Source organism: Rutidosis leptorrhynchoides, chromosome 7 (assembly GCF_046630445.1).
Source record: "Rutidosis leptorrhynchoides isolate AG116_Rl617_1_P2 chromosome 7, CSIRO_AGI_Rlap_v1, whole genome shotgun sequence".
Lineage (NCBI taxonomy): Eukaryota > Viridiplantae > Streptophyta > Magnoliopsida > Asterales > Asteraceae > Rutidosis > Rutidosis leptorrhynchoides.
The window spans coordinates 21,263,566-21,291,316 of record NC_092339.1 but is presented as its reverse complement, the minus strand read 5'-3'; the positions used below and the strand labels follow the sequence as shown (position 1 = coordinate 21,291,316).

General features: G+C 33.1%; 4 protein-coding genes across 4 annotated transcripts; 3 read left to right on the top strand and 1 right to left on the bottom strand.

The window, feature by feature from the left end:
• Positions 1–2,692: 2,692 nt before the first annotated feature.
• Positions 2,693–5,724, top strand: LOC139857099 (SNF1-related protein kinase regulatory subunit gamma-1-like). Its single transcript, XM_071845822.1, has 6 exons — positions 2,693–2,942; positions 3,633–3,805; positions 3,894–4,076; positions 4,194–4,469; positions 4,540–4,700; positions 5,216–5,724. The coding sequence occupies exons 1-6, from the start codon at positions 2,777–2,779 to the stop codon at positions 5,511–5,513; spliced, it is 1,257 nt and encodes a 418-aa protein (XP_071701923.1). The 5' UTR covers positions 2,693–2,776; the 3' UTR covers positions 5,514–5,724.
• An 894-nt stretch (positions 5,725–6,618) lies between these two features.
• On the top strand, positions 6,619–7,684 carry LOC139859010 (uncharacterized). The gene is made up of 4 exons (XM_071847832.1): positions 6,619–6,691; positions 6,776–6,834; positions 6,918–7,085; positions 7,299–7,684. Exons 1-4 carry the CDS (start codon positions 6,619–6,621, stop codon positions 7,581–7,583), a joined length of 585 nt encoding a protein of 194 aa, XP_071703933.1. The 3' UTR covers positions 7,584–7,684.
• Positions 7,026–10,150, bottom strand: LOC139857174 (exocyst complex component EXO70B1-like). Its single transcript, XM_071845907.1, has 2 exons — positions 7,973–10,150; positions 7,026–7,601 (listed from the first exon to the last, which is right to left on the bottom strand). The coding sequence occupies exon 1, from the start codon at positions 9,938–9,940 to the stop codon at positions 7,973–7,975; it is 1,968 nt and encodes a 655-aa protein (XP_071702008.1). The 5' UTR covers positions 9,941–10,150; the 3' UTR covers positions 7,026–7,601.
• A 2,053-nt stretch (positions 10,151–12,203) lies between these two features.
• LOC139857509 (ubiquitin-like modifier-activating enzyme 5) lies at positions 12,204–17,175 on the top strand. The gene is made up of 13 exons (XM_071846289.1): positions 12,204–12,420; positions 13,381–13,449; positions 13,533–13,646; positions 13,747–13,875; positions 13,954–14,022; positions 14,150–14,339; positions 14,520–14,602; positions 14,748–14,822; positions 15,088–15,162; positions 15,380–15,466; positions 15,761–15,873; positions 16,031–16,077; positions 16,897–17,175. Exons 1-13 carry the CDS (start codon positions 12,331–12,333, stop codon positions 17,034–17,036), a joined length of 1,281 nt encoding a protein of 426 aa, XP_071702390.1. The 5' UTR covers positions 12,204–12,330; the 3' UTR covers positions 17,037–17,175.
• The last annotated feature ends 10,576 nt before the right edge of the window (positions 17,176–27,751 follow it).

Below are 27,751 nucleotides of genomic sequence, written 5' to 3'. Positions count from 1 at the left end.
TACCGACGAACATTACCCATAACCTCCATTGCTATAACCCATAATTTCCTTAGCTTTGACTTATTTGAAAACTCGGTTTGAAATCATTTGAGCAGAACTTCGTCGTAGTATTTTATGTATAATACTACTACTAATAATACTCCTAACTATAAGATTAATAATAATATTAATCTTAATTATAATAACAATAATAATAATAAAAATAAAAATAAATATACTATGGAGTATGTGAATTAAATAGAGAGATAGATTGAATTGTGAAATGGTTCGGCAGGATTGATCGAATATATATATATATATATATATATATATATATATATATATATATATATATATATATATATATATAAAATATAATATAATAATATAAATATAATATAATAATATAGAAAATAAAAACGTGACAATTAACATTCAATAATATCTGGCGACAGTTTTCGCGGACCGGTATTTCGTACTCTGTTGCTAATAATTGACGGGTAAAAGTATAAATAAAAAATATTTCACTTTTTATAATTGAATACATATATTTATTTTGGTTAAGCTTTATAAAACTAGTTGTAAAAAGGTTAATTTATTTATAAAATTACTATATACGTTCGACGTAGAGTGTACGTTCTAGTCTGCTGATCATTATGTGCCACCGTAAATTACTGAATTCGTTTAATTCAATGAATTATAATATTTTAAAAAGTCGTATTTATTAAATACTTCAGGGGTATTTTGTGTAACTTATAATTAATAACTTCTATCATGTCGCTTTCACATGAATAGTAAATTAATTAATTTCGTTTCATTTACTATTCATATGAATAATAAATGAATTATTTTCGATTCAACTATTTAAGTTACGTTGTTGTACGTTGTGCTTTACAACTTGTACATCTCTGATTTAACTTCGTGTCTTCTTAAAAAAAAAAAAATTACATCATAAAAATAAAACGATTATATACGTTAACTTTTTAATTCGAAATTGCATCATTCAATAGTAAATTTTTATCATTTCGTATATAAATATTATTCACATGTTTCCGTATATATATACATATACACACAATTATATAATTATCATAAGTTACGACGTTCGTGAATCGTCTGACAAACAGGGTGGTCAACCGTTATATAAAAACTCATTTTCAAAAGTTTTAAAACTTGTCATAATTCATTACTTATCATGTCGGAAACATTTATAGTTTTGGTTCAAAATAAGTCGAAATTTTTAGGGTCGTCACAGTATCAGAAGTCAAGGTTTAGGTTTAAATGTAAAGGGCTCTAAAAAAATTATCGTCATCCTCCGATCACCAACTAATTGTTAGTGAATCTGAGGGATCCCTCACAAAGTTAATCATTTCTTTCATTGTTTATCAATAATTTTCTTAATATCCTACGTTTCCACTTTTTCCAATTCCTTTTGCTTTTACGTATAACCATTGTTACCCAATTGTGGTCGATTTCTTCCAGTTACACTATTTTTTTTTCTTTCTCATCACCGTTATACGTTCTTTGCCTCCTGTTTTATTATCTGATCACAATCGCTAAAACATCTTGCTTATTATTATTATTTTATTATCGTTTCTAGAGCAAGAACGTATATGGTGAGGCGGTTTATTTAGATCGATATTTTCCCAGGTCACCATATAAGTTCTAATTTCTTATTACTTTTATTTATAGTTTATTGTTTAATGTTTAGTTAATTTGGATTATAATAATCGGCGTGTGGCTGAGCCGCCTAGCTAGACTAGGTTCCAAACCCCGGAAAAAAAGGAATGAAAAAAAAAACTATCTTGTTTTGCAGTGTTGAAGATTATATCGGTGATAAAAGTTCTACGCCAAGTTCTGCTCAATCCTTAGGCTAAGCAAAACAAGCCACGGCGTAACAAAAAAAAAAAAAAAAAGGTTACGGAAAAGGAGACGCAGTCAAGCAATGCAACCAATCAGCGATTATCAATCAATTCGATGCAACAAATTAGAATGAAAATTATATTTTTTATTTATTTATTTTTTGCTTTGTGTTTCTTTCCAGTCAGAACGTGTTAGACTAGATATAAGCCCGGCCCATTTGTGGGTGTAGGGTTTTGCTAGAGTTGCTAGGGTTTTTGTACTCTATAAATAGCGTATGCTATTATGAATAATACTTGCGGGATTTAATTATCTAAGACTTAATAGTTGAATACGATCGTTAACATAATCCATAATGAAATACGATCATTAAGACGCTAAACAATTTATTATTGTTGAACAAAATGTTTTATCCCTCTACTTATTTAACATTACAATTCCAATAAAAGAAAAAAAAAAAAAAAAAAAAAAAATACCATAAGTTCTAAAACATCCGTCGCACAGAGAAAACTAAAACCTTGTGCCTATATGGGATATCTATACACAAGTCCACGTCACCGCCATTTGCAGATAAAGCAGCACCCCAGCGCATGTTAGTTAACACCACGGGATAAGTAAATAAAATACTCCTATAAAATAATAATAATTATTATTATTATATTATTATTATTTTATTATATATTTCGGATCAAGGTTCAAACGGATAAGTAATACCAATAACTTGTCAACATCATTGATTCATCCACACCCTCCACGTGTCCCCTACCACTAATCAAAGAACAATCAACGACTCTTATTAATTACTAGTAACTAGTAACAATACCTGTCGTGCTACCATAACAGTCCCCAATTTCTGCTTCAATAATAGAAAACGAAAACTGATTGTTTGTTCTTATACAGTGAAAGTAAGATAGTTTTAGAGAGAGAGAGAAAAGAAATGGTAATGGAAGATGAAAGCCCTAGGAGTCCTGAAGCTAAGTTAGGTATGGAAGTTGATCAGCTATGGGACGTACAAGAAACACAACTTACACCTACAGAGAAGCTAAATGCTTGTTTCGAAAGTATTCCTGTTTCTGAATTTCCTCGTGCGCCTCCTTCACAAGGTATAACTAATCTTACTATTAGCTGTTAATTAATTTCCTGATATTAGGACGGATTAAGCGAGTAATTGTTACTATTTGCGTAGTTATTTACGTCATCGGTCACGTAATTACGAAATTTAATAGTCGAGTAGTCATTGTGTGTATCTAGATTCAGTGATCGCCGTTGCTGAAATTAGAAAATAGTATATAAAATCATAGAATAGATCAGTCGTAAGGGGATAGAGTTGTTACATGATCTTTCTAGTACTAGTATATTTATTTAATTTACTTCACCGTAAATATTTGCTTGATCGGTGATATTAGTAACTACTGATTGTATATTTATATCAAATTATTGATATTTCATCTGATTGATAGTTATAAACTCGATTATTGTGATTATTGTGATGGTTCTTATTTTTGTGAAGATGATCAGTAAGCTATATAATATCAGCAGCTGAGTGTAGTTGTGTGCTTTTTTGTTGTTCTGTCAATTAATGAACACTTATTATGCTCCTATCAAAACAGAGGCTTAACTGTATTTACAGTATTTGGATATCTTTGGCGTGTTACTAGTACCCAATATCTCAACGCATTATAGTTCTGTTGAGAAATTGATATGTCAAATTCATTGATGAACCTCAAATTTACCATTTCTCTATTTGCCTCATTTATTGACTGAACCATGAACCATCACATTTGTTTGTTCAGTAATTGAGATAAAATCAGATGCGAGTCTGGGAGAAGCTGTGAGATTGCTTTCCCAAAATAAAATACTTAGTGCACCTGTTGTGGACGTCGATGCACCAGAGGATGCTAGTTGGATCGACAGGTATATTGGGATGGTTGAGTTTGCTGGCATTGTTGTCTGGATCCTGCATCAGGTTCGCACACTTTGAATTAAACATATCTGTGAAACTGCTACTTTTCAATTACAATATTCATAAGTTATGTCTCATGTAAAATGTACAGTCAGAAAAGAATGACGGATCAGATTCAACAAACGCATTAGGGAACCCCATGGGACCCGCTGTTTTTGCAGCGGCCAATGGGATGTCTTCTCCGAGATATAAAAGCTCGCATCCTGGATCTCCAAAGACTGCTGGAAACTTTTTTGAGTTGTTAACTTCCTCTGATTTTTATAAAAATACAAAGGTTTAACTTCCTCTGAATTTTTTTTTTTTTTTTTTTTTTTTTTTTTTTTTTTTTTTTTTGAGTTGTTAACTTCATATTCCCTTATTTGTTTTATATAATGATTTTATCAAATTGCAGGTTAAGGACATCTCGGGATCATTTCGTTGGGCCCCGTTTCTGGCATTACAGACATCAAACTCCTTTTTGACTATGCTTTTACTACTATCAAAGTACAGAATGAAGAGTGTACCTGTAGTTGATGCAGGGGACCAGAAGATAGACAACATTATAACTCAACCTGCTGTGATACACATGTTGGAGGAATGTGCTGATCAACAATGGTTCAAAAGCTGGGGATCTAAGAAAATATGTGATCTTGGTCTTCCTCTGATGAAAGCCGATAAAGTTATAAAGGTACACAGCTCGATTTCACTTAAATTCCTTTCATAGTTGTGTTTGATATTTGATTCCTGTGTTGTTGTAGGTGGACGAGGATGAACCGGTCCTCCAAGCATTTAAACTCATGAGGGAAAAGGGAATTGGTGGATTACCTGTAGTTAGTGGCGAAAATAAACCAGTTGCTAATATTAGTATCCGAGACATTCAGTTCCTCTTAATTGCTCCCGAAATATACAAAGATTACAGGTTTGTTATTTGAATTTATTTTACATATCCTCTAACTAATCACACAATTCAGTTCCATTAAAACTTGATGTTTTGTGAAACTATATCTTTAAGAAGAATGTATTATGGGTAAATTTTTTAGGTGGTGTTTGTTTTTTAGTCTCACAAACGTTTTTACTGCAAAATGTTTGTTTTCCTGAAGAGATAAGATAAAATAATGTCTTATTCTGTGCTTCTAAGTGTGCAGACAGAATTAAATTATTTTGTAGACACAAAAACAAATAGTCTTCACTATTCAGCATACAGACCTTTATGCAACATCTTTTCTACAGACATGTCCGAAGATTTTCAGACAAAAACATCTTAAAAAACAAACACCACCACCTTAGTGTAGCCTAAATGGGCCATGCAGGCTGGAGTACACTTCGGGTGAATTTTGACCCGCATGACATATTTCAGTTTCACATCATCATCTAATTTTACTCATTTGACATTTCAAGATATAACTTTTGTATGGTCATGGGATTTGAATGCAGATCCATCACAGCCTTGAACTTTGTAACGTCGGTTAAAAGATATCTAGAGGAGAATCAGAAAGCATCACCTTTAGTAAGTGGGATGATTACTTGTAGGAAAGAAGACACACTTAAAGACGTGATCACGAAGCTTGATTCGAAAGAGATTCACCGTATATATGTGGTGGATGAAGAAGGAAATCTTGAAGGAGTAATTACGCTTAGAGATATAATTTCGCGAATCGTACACGAACCTCGTGGATACTTTGGTGACTTCTTTGATGGTGTCTTACCGTTACCTGCCAACAGTCGTGTTTGACCCCACCTATTTTCAGCTTGCTTAACTTGTATCGCTCAGAGATCTTCTGTAATGAGGTTGCTGTTTTTCTCTTTTTTCTAACAACAGACAGTTTGTGCTTGTCGTGTATAATATATGCGAATAAATCTGTTTAGACTTTGAATAATTTTGTTGGACTTGAACTCTACTGTCCTGAACTATTCACTTTAATGATGTAGATGGTTTCCCTTAATATTTTGTTGCATTTTAAGAGAAGTTATGGAAGGAGGAAAAGGTGGTTCTTTGATAGAGAACGACTACCGCAGATTTCCCCATGCTTCAAGTACATAAACTTGATGTAGGAAGGGATGACTGTAGTAAAGAATTGGCCCTACCGACCGTACCGACCAATACACGGCCAAAGGAAGAAAATTGTGTAATTCATATTCATGATTAAAAAGACATGGACTGGAAATCTGGAATTGAACTATGATCTCGGAATTGAACCATGATCTCGGAACTGAACCATGATCTCCGCTCTATAGTGCATAGTGTATGTCCGCTTACTAGGCTTAAAAAAGAAACATCTAATGTTTTATTTACTTCACGAGGGGACGCTTCTATGGATCTACTGAATTAATGGTAAGAAAAAGTGCCGAAAAACCATGGAAATATGGCTACATTTATATTGAATGACGGTTAGGAGTCACCGTCGAAGGTCCGAACGCGATAAAAACACGCTCGCCCGATTATTTCCTGAAACGAACATTATAGTAGTACCAATAAAAATTCTAACCAATAAAAATTCTACATTGAAATTCATCAGAAGGGAGGGAGTTTAGGCCACTTAATCACAAAGAGAAACATAAACTGAAAAAGAAAAAAAAAAAATGTAAAAGATAACATTACCAAACCCAACATAATTTGATTACTAAAGAAAACATGAGGAATGTTGATTGCAAAATGAGTTATAATTGAGGGATCATTTGATTACTAAAGAAAATATAAAGGATGTTGATTGCAAAATGAGGTATAATTAAGGAATCAACGAAGCAAGAAAGTCTCAATAGATATTAACATCATAACATAACATTGTTTTCCCCATACGTCGGTCTTCCACATAAACACACGGCGGCAATCGAGCAGCATGGGACGTAACGCCGGCAGCGGTGAAGCTCTTCTCGACCTAGAAACCAACGCTCCAAATTCCTCTTCCAAAGGTATTCTCATCAAATGCTCATGCACCGATAACTTTCGATTTCTAACCTAAAGGTTTGTAAGTAAACCGTTATAATGTAATACAGAATCAAGGCTTCTTGTTTGCAAAAGTAGTGATGATGATTTGTTGAAGAAGCTCGAAGCTGCTAAAAGTAGTGATGATGATTTGTTTTTATTTTTTTGCTTCAGTTTTGGGCAAACTGAAGGACCTTTTAGGAGCCATGACAGTCAAACAAGAAGTTGCAGCATGATGCAATTGTATTGTTTATTTATATATATTTGTCTGTTTTTAAACATGTGTGTAGACATCTTATAAACTGTGCACTTTATATCCAGAATTTTAAGAACTGTGATATTGAAGCTCATACTGGTGATGAGTCAGAATACATTGAAATAGTATGTACGAGGCACTATAAACTATGCACTTTATGTTGATTTTGTAATCGTGCTTAACACCTTCATAATTCAATAAGCTCAAATGACAGAGTTTGACTATTGAACATGTTGACCCGTTACCTAACCTGGCCATCTCGTCACGTCTTAAGTTAACCCTGCAAATTTTGAAGGAGTATTTCATCAACCAAATTTGTATACTTGAATGACTCGCAGGATCTTATGCTGGGTGTTGCTGATCTAAACACCCCCGAGGCTGTTGCTGCTGCCGAATCTGCCATTGTTGGCTCTCAACCAGTTATATCTCTTGATGCCAGTAGCAGTGCATCCGAATCAGAAGATAGCAGTGATGATGACAGTTACGTTGATGATGATGTCAATGATGAAAATAACAAAGGTACCCGCTTTAAGTCAAAGAGTCAAACTCTCGGTGGTAAATCAATTGCAGCGCCCGAGAACGGACAAAAAAGAAAACGATCAAAGATTGTGGAACTCTCGTAAGTGTAATATTTTGTAACGCTGCAAGAAAGCATGATGATTACTTGTATTATATCTATGAAACTTTGTTTTGGGGTTAAGAACTTGTGCTTAACTTCTATCTATTCTTTTGACCTGCTTAGGGTTATAATTTTTGCATGTTCATGTATCTAGTCGTTACAAGATTTGATTAAACTGCTAATACATTCATGATAATGAACACATAAACCACTATCTACGTAAACATAACGATCAAAAGTACAAGAACCACATTATTACAGAACATAACTATGGGCGTATCACAACCTTCAACCAGAACCCTATCATGATAAACAAGCAGTTAATCATGATGAGTTTTAGGAGGTGTGCAGAATCATAACCATAACCAGTCTACATTAAAACATAAAACATACCTATGTACTCTTTCTTTTCATATGATTCATAACAACAAATTTCCCTTCAAACAAATCCGAAACATAATTCTCCAAATCTTCAGGATAATACTTTATATACTTTCCACCATGCCTTCCACCTTCAAGTTGACTCCCAAACCGCCCCAAGAACGCACGGTAAGCTGGAAGAACTTTCTCCGATATAGATATCCTAAGCTCTTCACGAAGTTGCGCATCCGGAACCTTCCATAATGTTTGAATCCTGTAAATCTCTTCAAAACAAAGATTGAAGTTTTTGAATCTTTCTTTGAGAATCGCCCTTGAAGTACTTGTTGAGCTCCCACTAATACCTTCATCCTTTAAAAACAACAAAGCTTTGCTCCATGCTGATCTAAGATAACCTGTGTGCCACTGCCTAATCTTACCACGATGTTTACGAATCCAATTGTCACCCGTAATGTTCCTAAGGTTTGATTCTTTCACTTTCTGAATAACATAAAGGATATTATTCATCAAGAATATGTACCTCATTGCACTATCTTCATACAAACTCGACTTCTCCTCAATATTCGATTCCAAAGAAGTGATCAATACCACCACACGCGTTGCCAGTGGGGATATAGTTACATCACCATTACCATTACCATTACCATTACCATTACCATTATCAACAACCTGTGAGTTTAAGCTCACGTCATGATCTTCATCACTCGGCAACAAAGAGTTCAATGTTTCACTATAATCCACCAACAAACTCAGATAATTCATAACATAACGAGTTATTGGGTGAATATCACCATCGTGTATAGCTCTTGAATTTTCAGACTTCACAGCTTTCTCAAACTCAACAAACGTACCAACTGCAGCCATACCTAAACCATTCAAAACTCCTTTCGCCTCGCTACAAACTATCTCACCAGATTCATCAGTATACAAAGCCTCTAAATCTTGTGTAACATCAACAACAACCTCGTACATATCAAGTATCCGAAACAGTTTCTCTATAGATCTTTGACTAATTGCAACTGCCTCACCAAAATTCAACATCTGCATTACACATCCTTTTGTCGTCTCAACAAAACAAATCTCTTGAAGAAGTTCAGACTCGCTAAAAATCCGTTCGCATAAACGTTTTTCCCCAAATAACAGAACCCTAACAACAACTTTAACAGCTTCAATCCATTTCTTCAACTTCTCGTCCAGAATCTTCCATTCGATTCTCTGCACTTCCTCAATACTAATCCTCTCCACACCTAAAATGGACAAACATTCGTCCAATACATCGAGTCGAACATTATTATAAACCTGACTACATTCCTTTTCATAACCTGACCTGATCATTCTATCAGCAATATCCTTAAGTTCATCAACTGCTTCATTGTTAACTAAATCAAGACAGATATCACCTCCTAAACTTGCACCTCTCTCATGATGATAACTACTCCCTTCCTGATCATCTTCAGCAACAACACTCTCTGATTCCTCATCAATTTCTCCGTCATTTTCGCCTTCATTTAACCGTGAATAGGAACCTGAACGGCGAACGGATCCATACAATCGATCAGCATCTAAAGGAACTGTATTACGAATCAAAACATGACGAAAATCATCTTCTAACCTAGACATAGCCGCCTGTAACGCATTTTCAGCTCGATCGATGATCTCCTCGTTTACTTCCGATTCAACGTTTAGGTTTTCTGTCATCTGTATAATCAGATCAACGGCGGCTAGATAGTCCGACGACGAATCAACGTCGTCATCGGCAGAATCATGCCGGAGGATGATACTCTCAGCTTTCTCGAATTGATCGTTGATTGTGACGTCACCGGAACCGTTATCCATTAAATCGGTTATATTAGATAACCGATTATCGAAGCGTGATAAGATTTCGAACATATCTTCCGTTGCTTTTGTATTCATGTTTAGGCTTTTTACAATTTGCTGAGCTGTCGCTAATACTCTATCTTGGGCTTCGATTGTGGCCGCCATCACCGGAATTTAATTAAAATGCGTATCTATGTATTTTTTTTTTTTGTAAACTTCCTAAACCTAGTTTTACCGTTCTACGGTGGGGAACGGTGAACTAGTGTGCGATTTTGTGTGTGTTGTTTCGATGTTTTTGAGTAGTGGTTAAGCAATGGATGACGAATCAATTCCTACCGGGATTCCTTTTTCCTTTTTCGCCGGCCTTAACGGAGTTTTTTTCACTCTTTTTGGTAAAGTATTTATTTTAGTAATATTTAATTTTAATATTATATTTATTTATTGACATTTTTTAACGTCGAAAAAGATCAAAATAACGAAGGTTTGCGATCAAAAATAAGCATCGAAGGCCATTCCGCTGGAATTATACAATTATTCCTACCAACAAAACTAAGCTGAATGGCTTAAAAGAATAAGATTGATCTCTCGGCAAAATTAACGACAGTAACATAATCTAAAAGAAGTCGCCTATAAGAAAACCTTAAGTTTGATGTTCCGAACGATAGAAGCCCAACAAATAAACTTCCCATCGGCAACTGGAAATGTCCCAATTCATTACGAATTTATCTCCCCACTACGTATTCAACTTCACTTTATCTTCTTCTCTATAATGTTTTAAGATTCTCATTATCAAAGGTATAATTTCGTTAAAAGACAATCTTAATAAGATAACTTCTAACTTAAATTGATGAACTTATAAGAAGAATGTCTACTTAAATAAACATAATATAGACCTAAAAATATGAAATAACATTGTCAAATTGGGAGAGTGGACTTATTTTTATCATTAGATGCATCAAGTTTAATTTTGATTATTCTATCTACATTAAAAAAATTATTAGACATTAACTATATTTTATAAGTGAACTAAATTAACGACCCAAAAAATTAACTTGCCGTTTAATTTTGATTATTCTATCTACCGATCAATTTGGCCGGTTACAATTAACCACCCAAAACCGACACAAGTTGACACAAATTAAGCACCAATCAATTATAATTATAACGAGGCGGGGAACCCACCCGTTACTTCGGGACATTCGTTAAATAGAAAATTTCATAGAATATAAAGAACAACATTTAGCTTTGTTAGGTTTATTTACATTTAAGTTTTTTATATATAGGTAACATATAAATTTTTCAAAGTTAAAGATGCATCAAAACAAAACGACATTGATTGAGCATGCTAATATCACACACACACATACACACACACATACACACACATATATATATGGTGAAAATCGAGAGAGAACTAAGGGTGAAAGAAAACTCAAATAACTCATGTGAGGAAACTCAATTTGTGTGCACATTGACTTAATATGTGTGGGGATTTACTCAATCTGTGTACGGATCAACTCAATCTGTGTATTCTATGAATTCTCTTCGACCTGTATGTCCCAATTTAATAGTTAATACAAAACAAATCATTATCACATCTATTATATTATTTTACTTTTAACTATTTATTTATATTTTCATTTACCTGTATAAAAAATAAGGTAGAAAGTATTTCCTTCCATCTCATAATAAGTGTCATGTTTTGACTTTTCAGAATATTTTCTTTTCAACTTTGACCTCGAATATTTTTATTTGTATTATATAATATCTGATGAAATCATATCAATAAAAAAGAGATTTAAAACTCAATTCTCTCATGTAACTTTCGTCAAATATTATATAATACAAATAAATATATTTAAAGTCAAAATTAAAATATAAAAATTTTAAAAGGACAAGTACACTTAGGGTGTGTTTGTTTAGCTCTTAATTGAATCAGCATTCAACGTGTTGATTTATAACTTCTGACTGGCATATGATGCTGAATGGTTCAGTAGTACTGAATCATTCGGAGTTGAAACGCTCTCTTAACCATTAAGCACATGCATTATTTGTAATATCTTCCTCAAATCATATCCAGAACACATAATAAGCATGTATATTAATTTTTTTTTAATTCGTGTAACACGTTAATAAGGTAATTATACTTAATTTATACCGTTCATTAAATATGATTATCAAACAGTTTTTTTCATTCAGAGTCAGTTTATTTGAAACCTTTCAATCATTCAGATTATGAACCATTCGACGCTAAATTATTCAGTTTTATCAGACGCGTATTATAAAATGAAAGAAGTAATTTTTATCTTATTTTTTTTAGTCTATGAAAATTAACTAGCACAGTGAAAAACGAAAATTAGACCGAGTACTATTTTCAAATTATTAAACACTTTATTCACGGTAATTTACTGCTCAACTTTAGATAAAACGGTGACGGAGACCAAACGCAGAAAGCACAACACAATTGTAATAAAGGTCCGGTCCAGTGCATACTGCCGTGACGAATTACGATCTCATACACTCAATCGATCAATCGAATTGAATAACTTCCGGCAATGGAAGTCGAATTGAAACAGTTGTTGACAGATCTCCAAAATCTCAAGACTTCATTGCCGGATCCATCTCATCAAGCTTCCGTCGATCAGGTAACCTTTTTTTATATATATTTCAACTAATTAGCTTCTTTAATCGCAGGTATTTAACTTTGATTCGAGTTACTTTTGATCTAGAAATGTCGCTTTATTCATATAGATGCTTACGAAACCTTAATTTTTCAGTTAATTGCATGTATTTATCATCAATTCGATCGTCCGGTGTTGTTTTTGTGCTACAAATGTTACTTAATTCATAACTACGCTAACAAAACCTGATATTTCAACCAATTGTTTTCTTCAATCGCACGTACCTTGTTCCGTTTGTGCTAGAAATGTTACTTAATTTGTATAGATGCTTACAAAACCCTAATATACGTATATAATCGTAGGATTTTATGATTTTTGTTAATTGACTGATGAATGCTCATTTTGATCTGATTTAAAAGAGATGGAAACTAGTAATTAGTGATATTGCTGTAGTCAATGTTACTTCAACTTATGTTTATGAAGTCATATCGATTACATGACATAGTTGATGAAATTATTGGTAGTTAAATACATCATCAGTTGATCACATTATCTTTTGTTTTTGTTGATGAAAACTATGGCTCATACAACTATACAAGCTTTTGAATTAGAAAAAAAAAAACGGAAATTAGAAGTAAGAATTGTAACCAGTTAGGAGTTATCTAAGATTTTAAAGGTTGAAATGGTACACGGACACATGTACTTTCAGCTTATAGTTGCATATATTTAGTTACTGTATTATATTGTTGTATATAACCGTACTCGTGACCGTTAACGAAATATAATTTTGTTAGTCTTATACATAAGTAACATACATGAATGGAAGTGGACTAAACTTGAATTTTTTGAGATGTTCATATATGCCAATACTTATTCTGCTAGAGTTTCATAAGAGATTATATGTCAGTTTTGTGAAGGAAAATTTTTTTTATGCTGGTAAACTAATGTTGCCTTGATTATTAATAATGACTCATGCGCTTGCAGATTCGGTTGCGTGTAGAAACTCTCACCAGTCTTGCAATAGCTGGACAAACTCGGCGCACAAAAGTCAAGGTTTTGTCTATTTCTAGCTGTTAATAGTTTCGTTTAGATTAAAAGTTACAGGTAATTTAATAATACTGTTGATTTAATGTCAGGATATGAGTGCAGAGGTTGTAGATAGCAACCCATATAGTAGGCTCATGGCTCTGCAAAGGATGGGTATTGTGGACAATTATGAAAGAATACGTGACTTTTCAGTTGCCATAGTTGTCTGTACTAAACCCATGTTTTTTAATTTTTTTTAGTACTGTTTTATTATTTGAAATAGATAGATAAAATGATCACTCAATAAGCTATGTTTTGGTACAGGGTATTGGTGGTGTGGGGAGTGTTGCTGCTGAAATGCTTACAAGATGTGGTATAGGCCGTCTTTTGTTGTATGATTATGACACAGTGGAGTTGGCCAACATGAATAGGCTATTTTTTCGTCCCGAACAGGTGTGGCCTAAAATGATTTTCCAAGTTAAGAATATAAAGCACTTATGTATACCCTTTTTTTCTAAATAAAAATCTCAGGTTGGTATGACCAAGACTGATGCTGCTGTCCAAACGTTATCAGAAATAAATCCAGATGTAGTTCTTGAGGTAATATGTTTAACAAGATTTGTAAGACTAATGTTGCATAAAACATAATTACCAGTATGCAAGTCACTGATTTTTTGTTATTTCTTGCAACTTTTTTCATCAATCTAATATATTTTACTATTATCAGAGCTTTACCCTGAACATAACAACGGTGCAAGGCTTTGAAACTTTTATTGCAAGCCTGAAAAACAAATCTTTTCGTAAAGATAAAGAAGGTACTGGAGTGGATCTTGTTTTAAGTTGCGTGGATAATTACGAAGCCAGGATGGTTGTAAATCAGGCTTGTAATGAACTGAATCAAACTTGGATGGAATCTGGTATGTACTTGAATATCTCATTGGTTTGTCTTATATTGAAATATATTCCATTTTTTTTTGTACATAGGTTCATAATGTAACCATTTATTCATAATGAAGGATTTCTAAAGTTCATAACTTTTACTATTATATTGTAATTCAATTCCTGTTTTTTGTGGATTTTAATTTGCTTTTGGGCAGGTGTGTCTGAGGATGCTGTTTCTGGTCATATACAGTTATTGATTCCTGGTGAAACTGCTTGTTTTGCTTGTGCGCCTCCTCTGGTTAGTTTAACTATATAAACACACTTTAAATGTTCACAAGACTGTTGAATTTCGTATTGTATAACAGTCCAAATTACTTGTATTAGTTTTTTTTGTAAAAGAAGTTTCACTCACTATTTTTAAATGTGATTTTCTGCTTGTTTAGGTTGTCGCATCGGGGGTTGATGAACGTACACTTAAGCGTGAAGGAGTTTGTGCTGCATCTTTGCCTACAACTATGGTCAGCAACTCCCTATGTACCCATCAAATGCTTTGGTTTTAAGTCCCTGGTTCTAATAGTTCCTAGACCTTATATGAATATTGGTGGTAATATGGGTATTGGTGTTCGAGTAACAAGTCATACATATATTATATTCGGTAATGATCGAAATGGGTAGGCTGAGTTGACTTTTTATCAATCTAATCTAGCGTGACAGTTGAATAGCTGATAAAAAATGTTGTGCGAACATGTTTTTTGGTGGCTAAAATCTCAACTTATTTGTCAGGGGGTCGTTGCTGGGCTTTTAGTCCAGAACACACTGAAGTTCTTACTAACATTTGGGCAAGTTTCACCATACTTGGTAAATGTTCCATCCATGTATATAGCATATGTTGTGATTAATACTGGATAGCCTAGTACATTACTCATGTTGTTATATTAGTACTACAGGTTTACATTTCTTGTATCAAATTCTATTGATTATTGTTAATATAAATTTCTAGCCTGTTTAAGGCGGGTAATAATGTGTATAACTTTTTGTGCTCTCATATCTATATATCTCTCCTTGTAAATTTCAGGGATATAATGCTCTGAAAGATTTTTTCCCTACAATGGCAATGAAACCAAACCCTCAATGTTCAAATGGACCTTGCCTTGAGCGTCAGGTAAGTTGATATGTAGAAGCCTTTCTCACCAGGTTCCATTATGATACATTAAATTGGTTGTTGGTTAATGGTTACCCTCTCATTTGAGGTGGCTATTTTGGTCCATTTACGTAAGTACAGGTTGATTTGAGTTATGCTTTATACCTAACATGTCAGATGAGCAAAATAAAAAACGTGAGCTGATAAATAATGTGTGGAAACATCCCAAGTAGTTTTTTGAAAGTTATATATAAAGATAAATAGTAAGTTTTAACCTGCTTGGGTCACACAATTTGCCCATATTTTAATCTACAGAAAGAGTACATGCTTATAAAGCCTGCGAGAGATGCTGCTGCTAAAGCAAAGATGGAGGAAGAACTATCAACAATAGAGAACCCTATTCATGCGGATAATGAATGGAATATAAGGTAATTCACATAAGGTCTTTGAATGATTTACAATATCCAATTCTTGATAGCTAATGGATTGAATATAGATAAAGGTATTATATTGTGATGCAAAGTCATGTATTACCTGTTTGCTTCTATTCTTGACAATCATTTTATTGTATTTCTTGCTTTTCAGTGTTGTTGATGATTGCGAGGTTGAAGTTATAAATTCCCAAAGTTCAGGTTAGCTCATTCTACTATCAACTAATCTAATCCTTATGGCAATCTTTCCTAGTAGCAATGTCAATGTGTTTATGTCAAAATGGACATATGGTTTGATTTAGGCTTTATGGGTCAAATAGGTAAATATTTTAACATTTAACGAAAGTAAAACAGGTCAAACGGGTCAAGTGAACCAAAAGTAGCCCATTCTATATCAATTGTTTATAGCCTCCTGCATCACATAATTATTATATTGAACATTCCATCTTTCTTGCCATGATAACTTTTTAAATATTATAAAGAGATACATTATTGGTCTATTTTAACTATGATATAATTGAACTTTTCACAACACACATGCTTTGGTTTTTGTTGCGATTCGTTGTGAGTTGAGTTTTAACAAGATAACAACTCTGTTAGGTAAAAGTAATAGTGTTTGCTAAAAATGAATTGGGTTAGATGAATCAAATGGTCATATTTTTTTTATCGAATACTAAAGTCATAGCATCAAATCTGTCTTTAAACATTACTTTGGCAATTTTACTTGCTATTTCATATATTTCGATAGCTATTTATTTTATTCAAAGAAGTGTACAAATTAAGTGTTGGCGGGTTAACCCAAACACAAACCTGTTTCTCAGTTCTCACCGATGGAGTCTCAATCATGTTGTGCTACACATAGATGTTTAATGTTTTAGCAAAACCATTAAGAACTTTCTGCAAACCGTTCAAGAATATTGTGTGAAATTTAGTCTTTCTGTTATTGTTTGACCCAGGTGATTTAATCAGTTTTTTCTGCCAGTTTCTTGATTGTTGATAGTGATTTTGTATCAATTGCAGATGCACTGCCAGATGGCCTTGTTCGTGAGCTTCCAAACGCAGATGTGTACCAGCAGCCAACAAGTTCAAAAGAGACCGTAGACATGGCAGATGATCTTGAAGATCTCAAAAGGCAACTCGACGCCCTTAATGCTTACTAGTTTTTTCTAATCTTATTACTATAATCTACAAAATGAAATATAACCGAAAAGAATTTTGACCAAATTTTCGACTTTCATCTAGGAGTACCATCAACTTGTTTTAACTCGCACTAACTTTGACTCTCATTTCGTTTTGATATCCTTGTTTAGAATTTGCTCTAAAACTAAGCCTGGCAAACGGGTTGGGTTGAGTCGGGTTGGTTCGAGACCCAAATGGGTTTGGGTCAAAACAGGTCATGGGTCGTATAATGGGTTGGACATGGGTTTCAATGGGTCTAGATGGACATTATATATTGATGTACTAAAGATGGGTCAATATTGGACCCGTTCTCTTTGTTTTCTCGAGAACCAATGGACTCAAATGATTAATCCAGTTGACTCGAATTTTAGTGTATGGGTCTTGATTGCCAGGTATATGACTAAAACGACTCCCAACATCTTTGTTGGATATACAACATTTGCCTTCATCTTTGGACAGCAACGATACATTTTTCTAAACAAATCAAGGTGTTTAAAATTCCTCTTTCAAAACAGATTTTCCATTTTTAATTTAGCGTTTTGAAATCTCAACTTTTATTTTCTCAGATAATTGGCTTTCACCGGATACTTTTTTCTAATATATATGTTTTGCGACTGCAATCATCTGATAATCTTTTCAGAGCGTAAATACGTAATACGTCACGCAATATTAAACAAATCATCTGCTAATCTTTTCAAAGTGCAATACGAAACGCCCCGAGTACACCACGCAAAGGTATAAAAGGATAACAAATTAACAATATATATATATATATATATATATATATATATATATATTATGGTTTTAAAAAAGCAAGGTAATAAATACATTGGTTTTCCTGTTTTATCGTTAAAGAATTATACATATGTTAGGTGTTACAGTAAAAATGGGATCATATCAGTAAGAAATTGTACCAATTTATACTCACCTTGGAGTGAGTGTTTTTATAGTTTTTTCGTTAAAAAACTAGTGAAATGACCCGTGGAACTACGAATTTGTTTAAACGTAACAGTTTAATGATATATTTTAGGTATTAAGTGTATTTAAACGCTAAAGTCATTTAGTTTAATGACCCGGCGGATTCTGACTAAGAAACTTCTCGTTGTTTTCACAGACACATTGATGTACTTAACTTGGTCGGAATAAATGAACTACATATATTTTCTCACCATCATCTTCCAATTTTCATCACAATTACTATTTTCTTTGTCATAAAACCCTACATAGAATCTTTTATTGAGACATGTATTTCACATACATATATAACATAATTAATCTCGTAAAGAGAACTCATATGTGAATCTGAATAATAATATAATAATAATTAATAATTAATGACCGACGAATTCCGACTAAGAAACTTCTCGTTGTTTATACAGACACATTGATGTACTTAATTTGGTCGAAATAAATGAACTACATATATTCTCTCACTATCATCTTCCAATTTTCATCACAATTACTATTTTTCTTGTTATAAAAGCCTACATAGAACATTTTATAGAGACGTGTATTTTGCATACATATATAACATAATTAATCTCGTAAAGAAAACTCATATTTGAATTTGAATAAGAATATAATAATAATTAATAATTAATGAGAGTGATTTTTTTTTTCTTCCAAAAAACATGAAATAAATAAATAAGCAGATTTAATTTAATTTGTCATTAATTAGATTAATGACGTCACCTTAAGAGTTAAGATTTTTTTTTTTCTTTTTGATTTTTTCTTAACAAATAAATTAGCATAATAATGACATCATCATTATAACATTTTAATAGAAACTATAGATGTATTTAAATGTAAGGAGTTTTGCTCGTGTGTACCAATTTTTACTCTAAGATATGAATATAACTGCCTTTAAAGAACAAAAAACATCTAGATGTGATTGCTATAAAACACTTGTCATAAAATTCCTCATGTGAATCATCAGATTTCACAATTATACACAATAAGGAACAACAGACTTGCATCGTGTTTTTAATTATTACGTTTTCTTGGAATATAGTCGTATGACAATATGACATGTCATTGGATTATATAGTTACAAACTCACTTGTCTATGCCCATTTAATCTCATCTCTACCAGATATAATCAACCTACAATTGGTCCTTTATCTATACTCTTCTTTTAATCATATACATAGAGATAGAGATAACGAATATATAGATATAAATATATGTACATGTTTAAATATAATATACCTGTGTAGATCCATCTTCACAGGGGCAAAGAGCCCGAGCTGTCCAGCCTGTATCATACAAAATGTCATTATACATACACACCAAAATGATATGATTGATATCACTCGAGCCCATCACATAGTTTTCAGATTTTAATGTTAATAACTTGCCAACTTTTTCACATGAAAGCATAAGGTAAAGTAAAAGTCGTAAAGAGTTACTCCTCATTTTCTAGCCTTATTGGAATCAAAATGAAATGTAGACGTTGGTACTGATAAGTCTAAGTTCTCAGTTGTGAGCGTTTGAGATTTTGAATAAGCTAAAGATATGACCAAAATAGTGATAACTTACGAATTATGCGAGCCTTCACCATTTTGGCAATATCTCCTTCATACGAACTCAGTTTTACTTGATTGAAAAGCTCAAACGTTCGTAACTCAAAGGGCTGCACATATCATTACTTACCCAAAGAACATTGAATTGTAGCTCAGCTGGTAGTAGCCTGCTTCTCTTAGCGAGAGGTCAGGAGTTCGACTGCGCTGGGCTACAATATTGCACTCAATGTTATCCATGACCTAAAGTATCCACCCAGGTCACCTTTCGCTTAGTGCGGGGGTAGCGGGGATGGAGGGTTTTACCTGCCATGCCCTCGGATTGGTCCGGGTTTCCTCCTCGACAGTAGGTGGGGGTGAGTTATGCAACTACGGGAGATGAACGTTGTGACGATCGCTCCAAATCCATATGGACGAACACGTCATTCATCGATTTCATTGCGAGGTATTTGACCTCTATATGATACGTTTTGTAAACATTGCATTCTTTTAAAAAGGCACACCATAAATGAATATTTAAATCAAAGGTTTTCGACATCTGATAATTTCTACATATAGACAATCACCGTAAATAATAGTTTACAATAGTAATTCCGTTGACAATGCAGTCAAAATAATATATATGGTGATGATTTGGTGAATGCAACATTTCCTTGATAAATATGCCATGTAAGACTCCATGCACATAGCTTGTCTAACATATAAGCAAACAGTGGAAGACTTCTAGGGAACCTGAGAATAAACATGCTAACAAGTGTCAACACAAAGGTTGGTGAGTTCATAGTTTTAGTGTTTCGCATAATCTGTATATAAAGGTGGATCACAAGATTTCAGTTGTTTCATCCGAAACGTTTATCAAAATATTCTACAAGATTGAGCACCCTGGTAACTAAACTTAACGTATATATAATTTGTACCATTTGTATAATCATCTTAATAATACACGCAAACCAACGTGTACGTTTCTCAAATAGCATACGTCCGTTAAAGGCTAGTGCTCTAGCTCGGACGGGGATATCAAGCCCTATGGATTCATATATAACTACTCGCGCCCACCAGTTCTTATAACCGGCAGTTACTAGTTACCAAAGCTAAGGGATTTTCGGTTCAAACTCGGTGTAGAATTTAGTATGTACTTGTATCCATTGCGTTTAAAATAAAGTGCATGTATTCTCAGCCCAAAAATATAGATTTCAAAAGCAATTAAAAAGGGAGCAAATGAAACTCACCTTAGCAGCACATAAAGTTGTTCATCGTAATGTGACCGAAACTCGGAATATCAAATAACCGTAGATCGCAACCTAGAGATCATATGTTGGTCAATAAATGTCTATCAAGCTAGGTCAGGTCATAGTGTATCACAATCCTAATGCTCGATATCGACATACAAAAGTTATCCAAAGTCGTTTCAAAAAGTCAATCTGACTCAATACAATAGTTGAATGATCATGGCAATCGAACCATTTTAATATTTCATATAGTTTCCCAATTCTTGTAAAATTAAACTATAGTTTTTATAAGGCTTTTATATATGATAAAACAATCAGTTTTGACAATTGTTCAACAAAAGACACGTGCCTTATATTATGATTCATTTACTCGGTTGGTAATATTCAAAAATCCATTTTATCAATCTCGTAAACAAGTTGTTTAAATCTTAATTGCAGATTCAAAAGAAATTTCAATTAACGTCAATAATAATTCAGTTGATCATATCTTTTAATCCGTTCATCGAAACTATTCGATATCTGAATGAAAAGTTATTGATTTTTCGCCAGCTTTCCAAAAACATGCATATCATATACCTTTTATTAGTAATATATGTATTTAATTCGTGATTCATCATAAACTGTTTAACGACGAAATTTAGCATACAAGCATGCACAAATATATATACTCGAGCACTAGACATGGATACACAATTAATATATAAAAGATAAAATATGAGTGCTTACGTATCAATATTGAGATTCAATATTGTAGGACAGTACGTAGACGTAACAGAGATGATAAATGTGATGACCCGAAAATTTCTGACCAAATTTAAACTTAATCTTTAACATTTCCGACACGATAAGCAAAGTCTGTGAAATTGAATCCCAAAATCTTGAACTATTCAATTACCCATCGACCATTCTTAACGATTCGAGAACAATTATATGTAAATAGATATATATATATATATACTATAACTTGAAAACGTAACAAAGTGTTGAGTATATGATACTGTGTATTAACCTTATTGGTTTGATTATCTGATTGATATTTAGATAAGTTAACTAAAACGTTTAAGATGAACCAGTAAAACACTAATTTGCTACAGTATTTTTCGAATTGCTACAGTACCCGAAAAGCTACAGTGTTTTCGAAAATCACTATTTGCTACAGTAAAAAAACTTTGCTACAGTAACTTTGCTACAGTAAAACACTATTTAAAAATGTATTTTAATAAATAGCGAGATGATGATTTATAGAAGTAAATGACCAAAACACTCAAATGTATAAGTTATATTTCGAGTGATATAATTTAGGGATAATTTAAGGCTATATTTTGACTAAGGTATGTGTCCCAAAATGTAATGTACAAGTTTTCTCAGCGTACGAAGGGACATTCGAAAAATCGGAACCGAGACATAAGTCGCGTGATGACGTACAACTTATCGGAACAAAAATTACAAATTAACTATGCACGGGAATAAAATATAATATATAATTAATTAATTTAAATTATATATTATATATATATTATAAAAATATGTCGACGAGCAAGTTGCCAAAATTTTGTGAGCTGTAAAAGTGGGCCATGCGATCACATGGCCATTGGCCTTCAGAACCATGCGATCGCATGGGGTCTGGGGACAGGCCACAACTATAAAAGCTCGATCATTTCTGCCTCTGAATTCATTTTATTATTACTCTGTAAGTATTTATATTATTATTATTATTATTATTATTATTATTATTATTATTATTATTATTATTATTATTATTATTATTATTATTATTATTATTATTATTATTATTATTATTAAGATTAATATTATTATTAATCTTATCATTAATATTAGTAATATTAGTAATATTATTACATAAAATATTACGACGAGGTTATGGGCGTGTCACTTTCAAAACGGGTTTTCGAGCGGGATAGAGATAAGAAAATTATGGGTTATAGCTATGGAGGTTATGGGTAATGTTCAAGGGTATTGTTCTCAAGTCAAACCTAGTGTTTATCATCTTCGTTGCGTCTACGTAATTTTTTGAAATATTGAATCACAATATTGATACGTAAGCATTTATATTTTATCTTTTATAAATTAATAGTGTATCCATGTCTAGTGCTCGAGTATATATGTTTATGCATGCTTGTATACTAAATTTCGTCGTTAAACAGTTTATAATGAATCACTAATTAAATACATATACTACTGGTAAAAGGTATATGATATACATGTTTTTGGAAAACTGGCGAAAAATCAATAACTTTTCATTTATATATCGAATAGTTTCGATGAACGGATTAAAAGATATGATCAACTGAATTATGATTGACGTTAATTGAAATTGCTTTTGAATCTACAATTAAGATTTAAACAACTTGTTTACGAGATTGATAAATTGGATTTTTGAATATTACCAACCGAGTAAATGACTCCTTATATAAGGTATGTCTCGTTTTGTTGAACTATTGTCAAAATTGACTTTTTGAAACGACTTTGGATAACTTTTGTATGTCGATATCGAGCATTAGGATTGTGATACACTATGACCTGACCTAGATTGATAGACATTTATTGACCAACATATGTTCTCTAGGTTGAGATCTACGATTATTTGATATTTCGAGTTTCGGTCACATTACGATGAACAACTTTATGTGCTGCTAAGGTGAGTTTCATTTGCTCCCTTTTTAATTGCTTTTGCAATCTATATTTTTGGGCTGAGAATACATGCACTTTATTTTAAATGCAATGGATACAAGTACATACTAAATTCTACATCGAGTTTGAACCGAAAATCCCTTAGCTTTGGTAACTAGTAACTGCCAGTTATAAGAACTGGTGGGCGCGAGTAGTAATATATGGATCTATAGGGCTTGATATCCCCGTCCGAGCTAGAGCACTAGCCTTTTAACGGACGTATGCTATTTGAGAAGCGTACACGTTGGTTTGCGTGTATTATTAAGATGATTATACAAAGGGTATAAATTATATATACGTTAAGTTTAGTTACCAGGGTGCTCAATTTCGTAGAATATTTTGATAAACGTTTCTGGATGAAACAACTGAAATCTTGTGATCCACCTTTATATACAGATTATGCGAAACACTAAAACTATGAACTCACCAACCTTTGTGTTGGCACTTGTTAGCATGTTTATTCTCAGGTTCCCTAGAAGTCTTCCGCTGTTTGCTTATATGTTAGACAAGCTATGTGCATGGAGTCTTACATGGCATATTTTTCAAGGAAACGTTGCATTCACCAAATCATCATCATGTATCTTATTTTGACTGCATTGTCAACGGAAGTACTATTGTAAACTATTATTTACGGTGATTGTCTATATGTAGATATCATCAGATGTCGAAAACCTTTGATTTAAATATTCATTTATGGTGTGCCTTTTCAAAAGAATGCAATGTTTACAAAACGTATCATATAGAGGTCAAATACCTCGCAATGAAATCGATGAATGACGTGTTCGTCCATATGGATTTGGAGCGCTCGTCACAGTTGGTATCAGAGCGTTGGTCCTAGCAAACCAGGTCTTGCATGAGTGTGTCTAACTGATAGTTGTTAGGATTCATTAGTAAGTCTGGACTTCGACCGTGTCTGCTTGTCAAAAGTTTTGCTTATCATTTCTTGTCAGAAATTACCTGTCTATTATCTTAAATCTAAATGCGTCTTATTGCATTGATTGCATAGATAGTGTATAGACAAAATTCATATCTTAGCGTATCTGTTACTGTAAACTTTTCCTGACATCTTCCGAAAATTTCTCCGTGATTTATGGAATTTGGTATTATATATACATATGTAAATTATGTATTGAAGAATACCAAACTAAATTCTATAATCTAATTCATATCAAAAATCATCTACCTAATTATACAAGATGGATCCCGTATCTAGTTCAAATTCCTTAAACTCCGATAGCTATTCCGATATGGGTATTCACCTGAATTCCGAAGACAGTGTAACATGAATGGATCAACCAATCAGCCATCACCTATTCTGGATGAATTGGGGATGGGTTCTTAGCCTACTTAATTAATGGAGACAAGAAGAAGGCGATCCCTTCCATCCACCACATTGCCCTCTTGGCGAAGAACCTGAAGCACTTACCGGCGAACCTGTTCGAGACACCATTTTCTCTCTCATTTCCAGAGTATCTCGTCACGATAATATACTATCTCAAATTCTGGATCTTATTCATCCGCTCGTCCGAACCTCCAATCATCCCGGTGTAGTAGAAGAAGTCAACGAGCTTCGCGCTCGGGTAGTGGCTTTGGAGAATATGGTGCAAAGGTTACAAGCACCAGTAGTACCACCGACAACAACAGTACCACCGACAACAACAGTACCACCGACAACAACACCAACAGTACCATTACCACCACCAACAACATCCGCATCGCAAACCTCAACTTCACAATCTGTTCCACAAGCATCAACGTCATACACACCGTATTTACCAAGAAATACCAGCAACAATAACCGATGAAGTATTAACTCATTTCCCCTGAAGAAATTTTATGTATATTTAATATATATAAAATTTGAAATCAAAATAAATCTTTTCGTACTAAGCTATTACATGTGAATCATAACTGGTAGGTACTACTCGGTTAGTTCATGTTACTAATATGCTATACATCCTTCGTTAATGACTTAATAATCATTAACTATAATCTCTGCTTCGACTTAATAGATTCCATTTGATAATAAATCAAGTGTATTATTCAAATACATGATTGATTTTACACTTTCATTTTCAATGTACTTGAAACTTTCCAGAAAACATCATTCGTACCTTGCGAAGTTAGCAAGAGTTCCATAAGCACCAACATGATTCACTGAGGAAATATCAATAAAACTGAATAACGAAGTATTGATTACATTAGTAAAATACTCCACGAAGATTATGAAATCTTTAATGTTTTAGAGATTATTCATTTCTAATCCAGCCAAAAATTAAATGAGCTTAATATGATATTAACTCATTAAATCTGTGTTACATCTGAAGAAAATATACATACGTATATTTTCATAAAGACGGTAATAAAAATTCTTTTGTACAAAGTATTAATTGTGAAATCTTTAACGGGTAGGTAATACCCGGGAAAAATATAAGTTCGCAATTAATATGTTACACTGTACATTCTTCAACTTTGATTAAAAAATTATTAACAATGCTCACAACGATATACAATCGTTTTCATACAAATTCAATTACATATTCTGATATTGACGGATCAGAATCCAAGTCATAACTCTGAACCGGTGACATCATTCTTAGATCTCTACATCTTTTAAAGCTATACTTTGACTTCAAAACTGTGCAAGATCCTTTAGCGTTGTTTTTACTGAAAATAATCTTGCAATCCCTTTTCAAAGTATTCAGTTTTACCACACTTCCAACCAGTCAACTTCGACTTTTCAGATTAGCCTTATTGTAATCTGGACATATACGTTCTTGTTACAGGGGAACCTTTCATGTCCCACCACATTAGCAGTAAATTTACCAGCAACTTCATTAATCTGTGACTTAAGTTTCTTCAAAAAGTCACTATAATTACTCATTGAAACCCTATCATGTACTCATCCACATCTTGTAACAATAATTTCCATACCAACCACCGGGAATTAGCAATCAGTATTTTGAATCTCGCAACATTTTCTACGACAACAGTTATATATAGATAACATCGATCTTCTAGACTTACAGATTTCGAATGTGAAGTTTCTGAAAAACACCTTAAACTACGAACTAGTTCTCGAAATCTTGAAAAATGATGATGAAGCAGCAAAAACTGTAAACGACCTTAACAGTAAAAAGTTTGATGATAAAGGATACTGTGCTGGCAAAGCTCAGAAAAAGAGAAAGTTTGAAACTGGAAAACGGATTGAGCAAAGTATGAAAGAGGCCGTGGATAAATCACAAGGACGAAACCTGTCTTCAAAGAATCCAAATGATTCAGTATCTGCTGAAGCCATTAACGAATACCTTGCTTCCGAATCTAAACCCTTGCGGACAATATTTTTCATCATCCTCTGATATTAGAAATTCTAAGATATCATCGTATCTTTCATTATAAATATCCTCCATATTTCTGGAGATAATTCCATAATCATTCTTATCGAAAATCAATTTTCTCCTTACGATATCTGTGTTACACCATAAAAGAAACTATTTTAGTTTCTAAATTCTGAAACTTTCAAGTTTAAAATATAAATGTTTTGAAGTAATGTTGGGAATTGAAGCATGAGTTAGTATAATATAATGACACTTGATCAACGTGATTATATTACAGTAAGTCATGCTGAGTTTCTAATGGAACGTGATAAAGGTACACAGATCATACCCTCAACATGAACCATGTTACATAACTCTTTCATTATATTTAACCTCTAAACATATCAAGAAAATATTTTTCTTGATGATTCGGTCTTTTTCGAGGTATTCTGGTAATTTGACAAGTCAGATTGTGCCATTACCGTTTCTTTCTTAGAATATTAATTATGTTCATTCTGAAATACATACCTACGAATTCTGGACCATTATTCGCTTGACTTAAAGTCGGGAAGAGAAAACGAAAGCATGAAGCTCCGAAATATAATGAAAAATATAAAGTCCGAAAACAACCCCGAAATTACAAATCGTGTATATCAATGCGTATAGCAATATAAAGACACGAGAGAATGAAAAATAGTATAACCCCAAGGTAATAGTAGAAGAAAATAACCTCATCTGGTGGCAGATGAAAAAGAAGAATGAATGATATGATAGCCAAGAAAATATCAAGAATCAGAACTGGATGAAGCATTTTCACATATCTTTTGTAAGTATGAAATAAGGAAGAATATTATAGGAGTGGTGAAAATAAATGAAACGAAAGAGGTCAATTTATAGCAAAATATCAGACATAGCAATCGAGGCAGATTACGCATTTAAT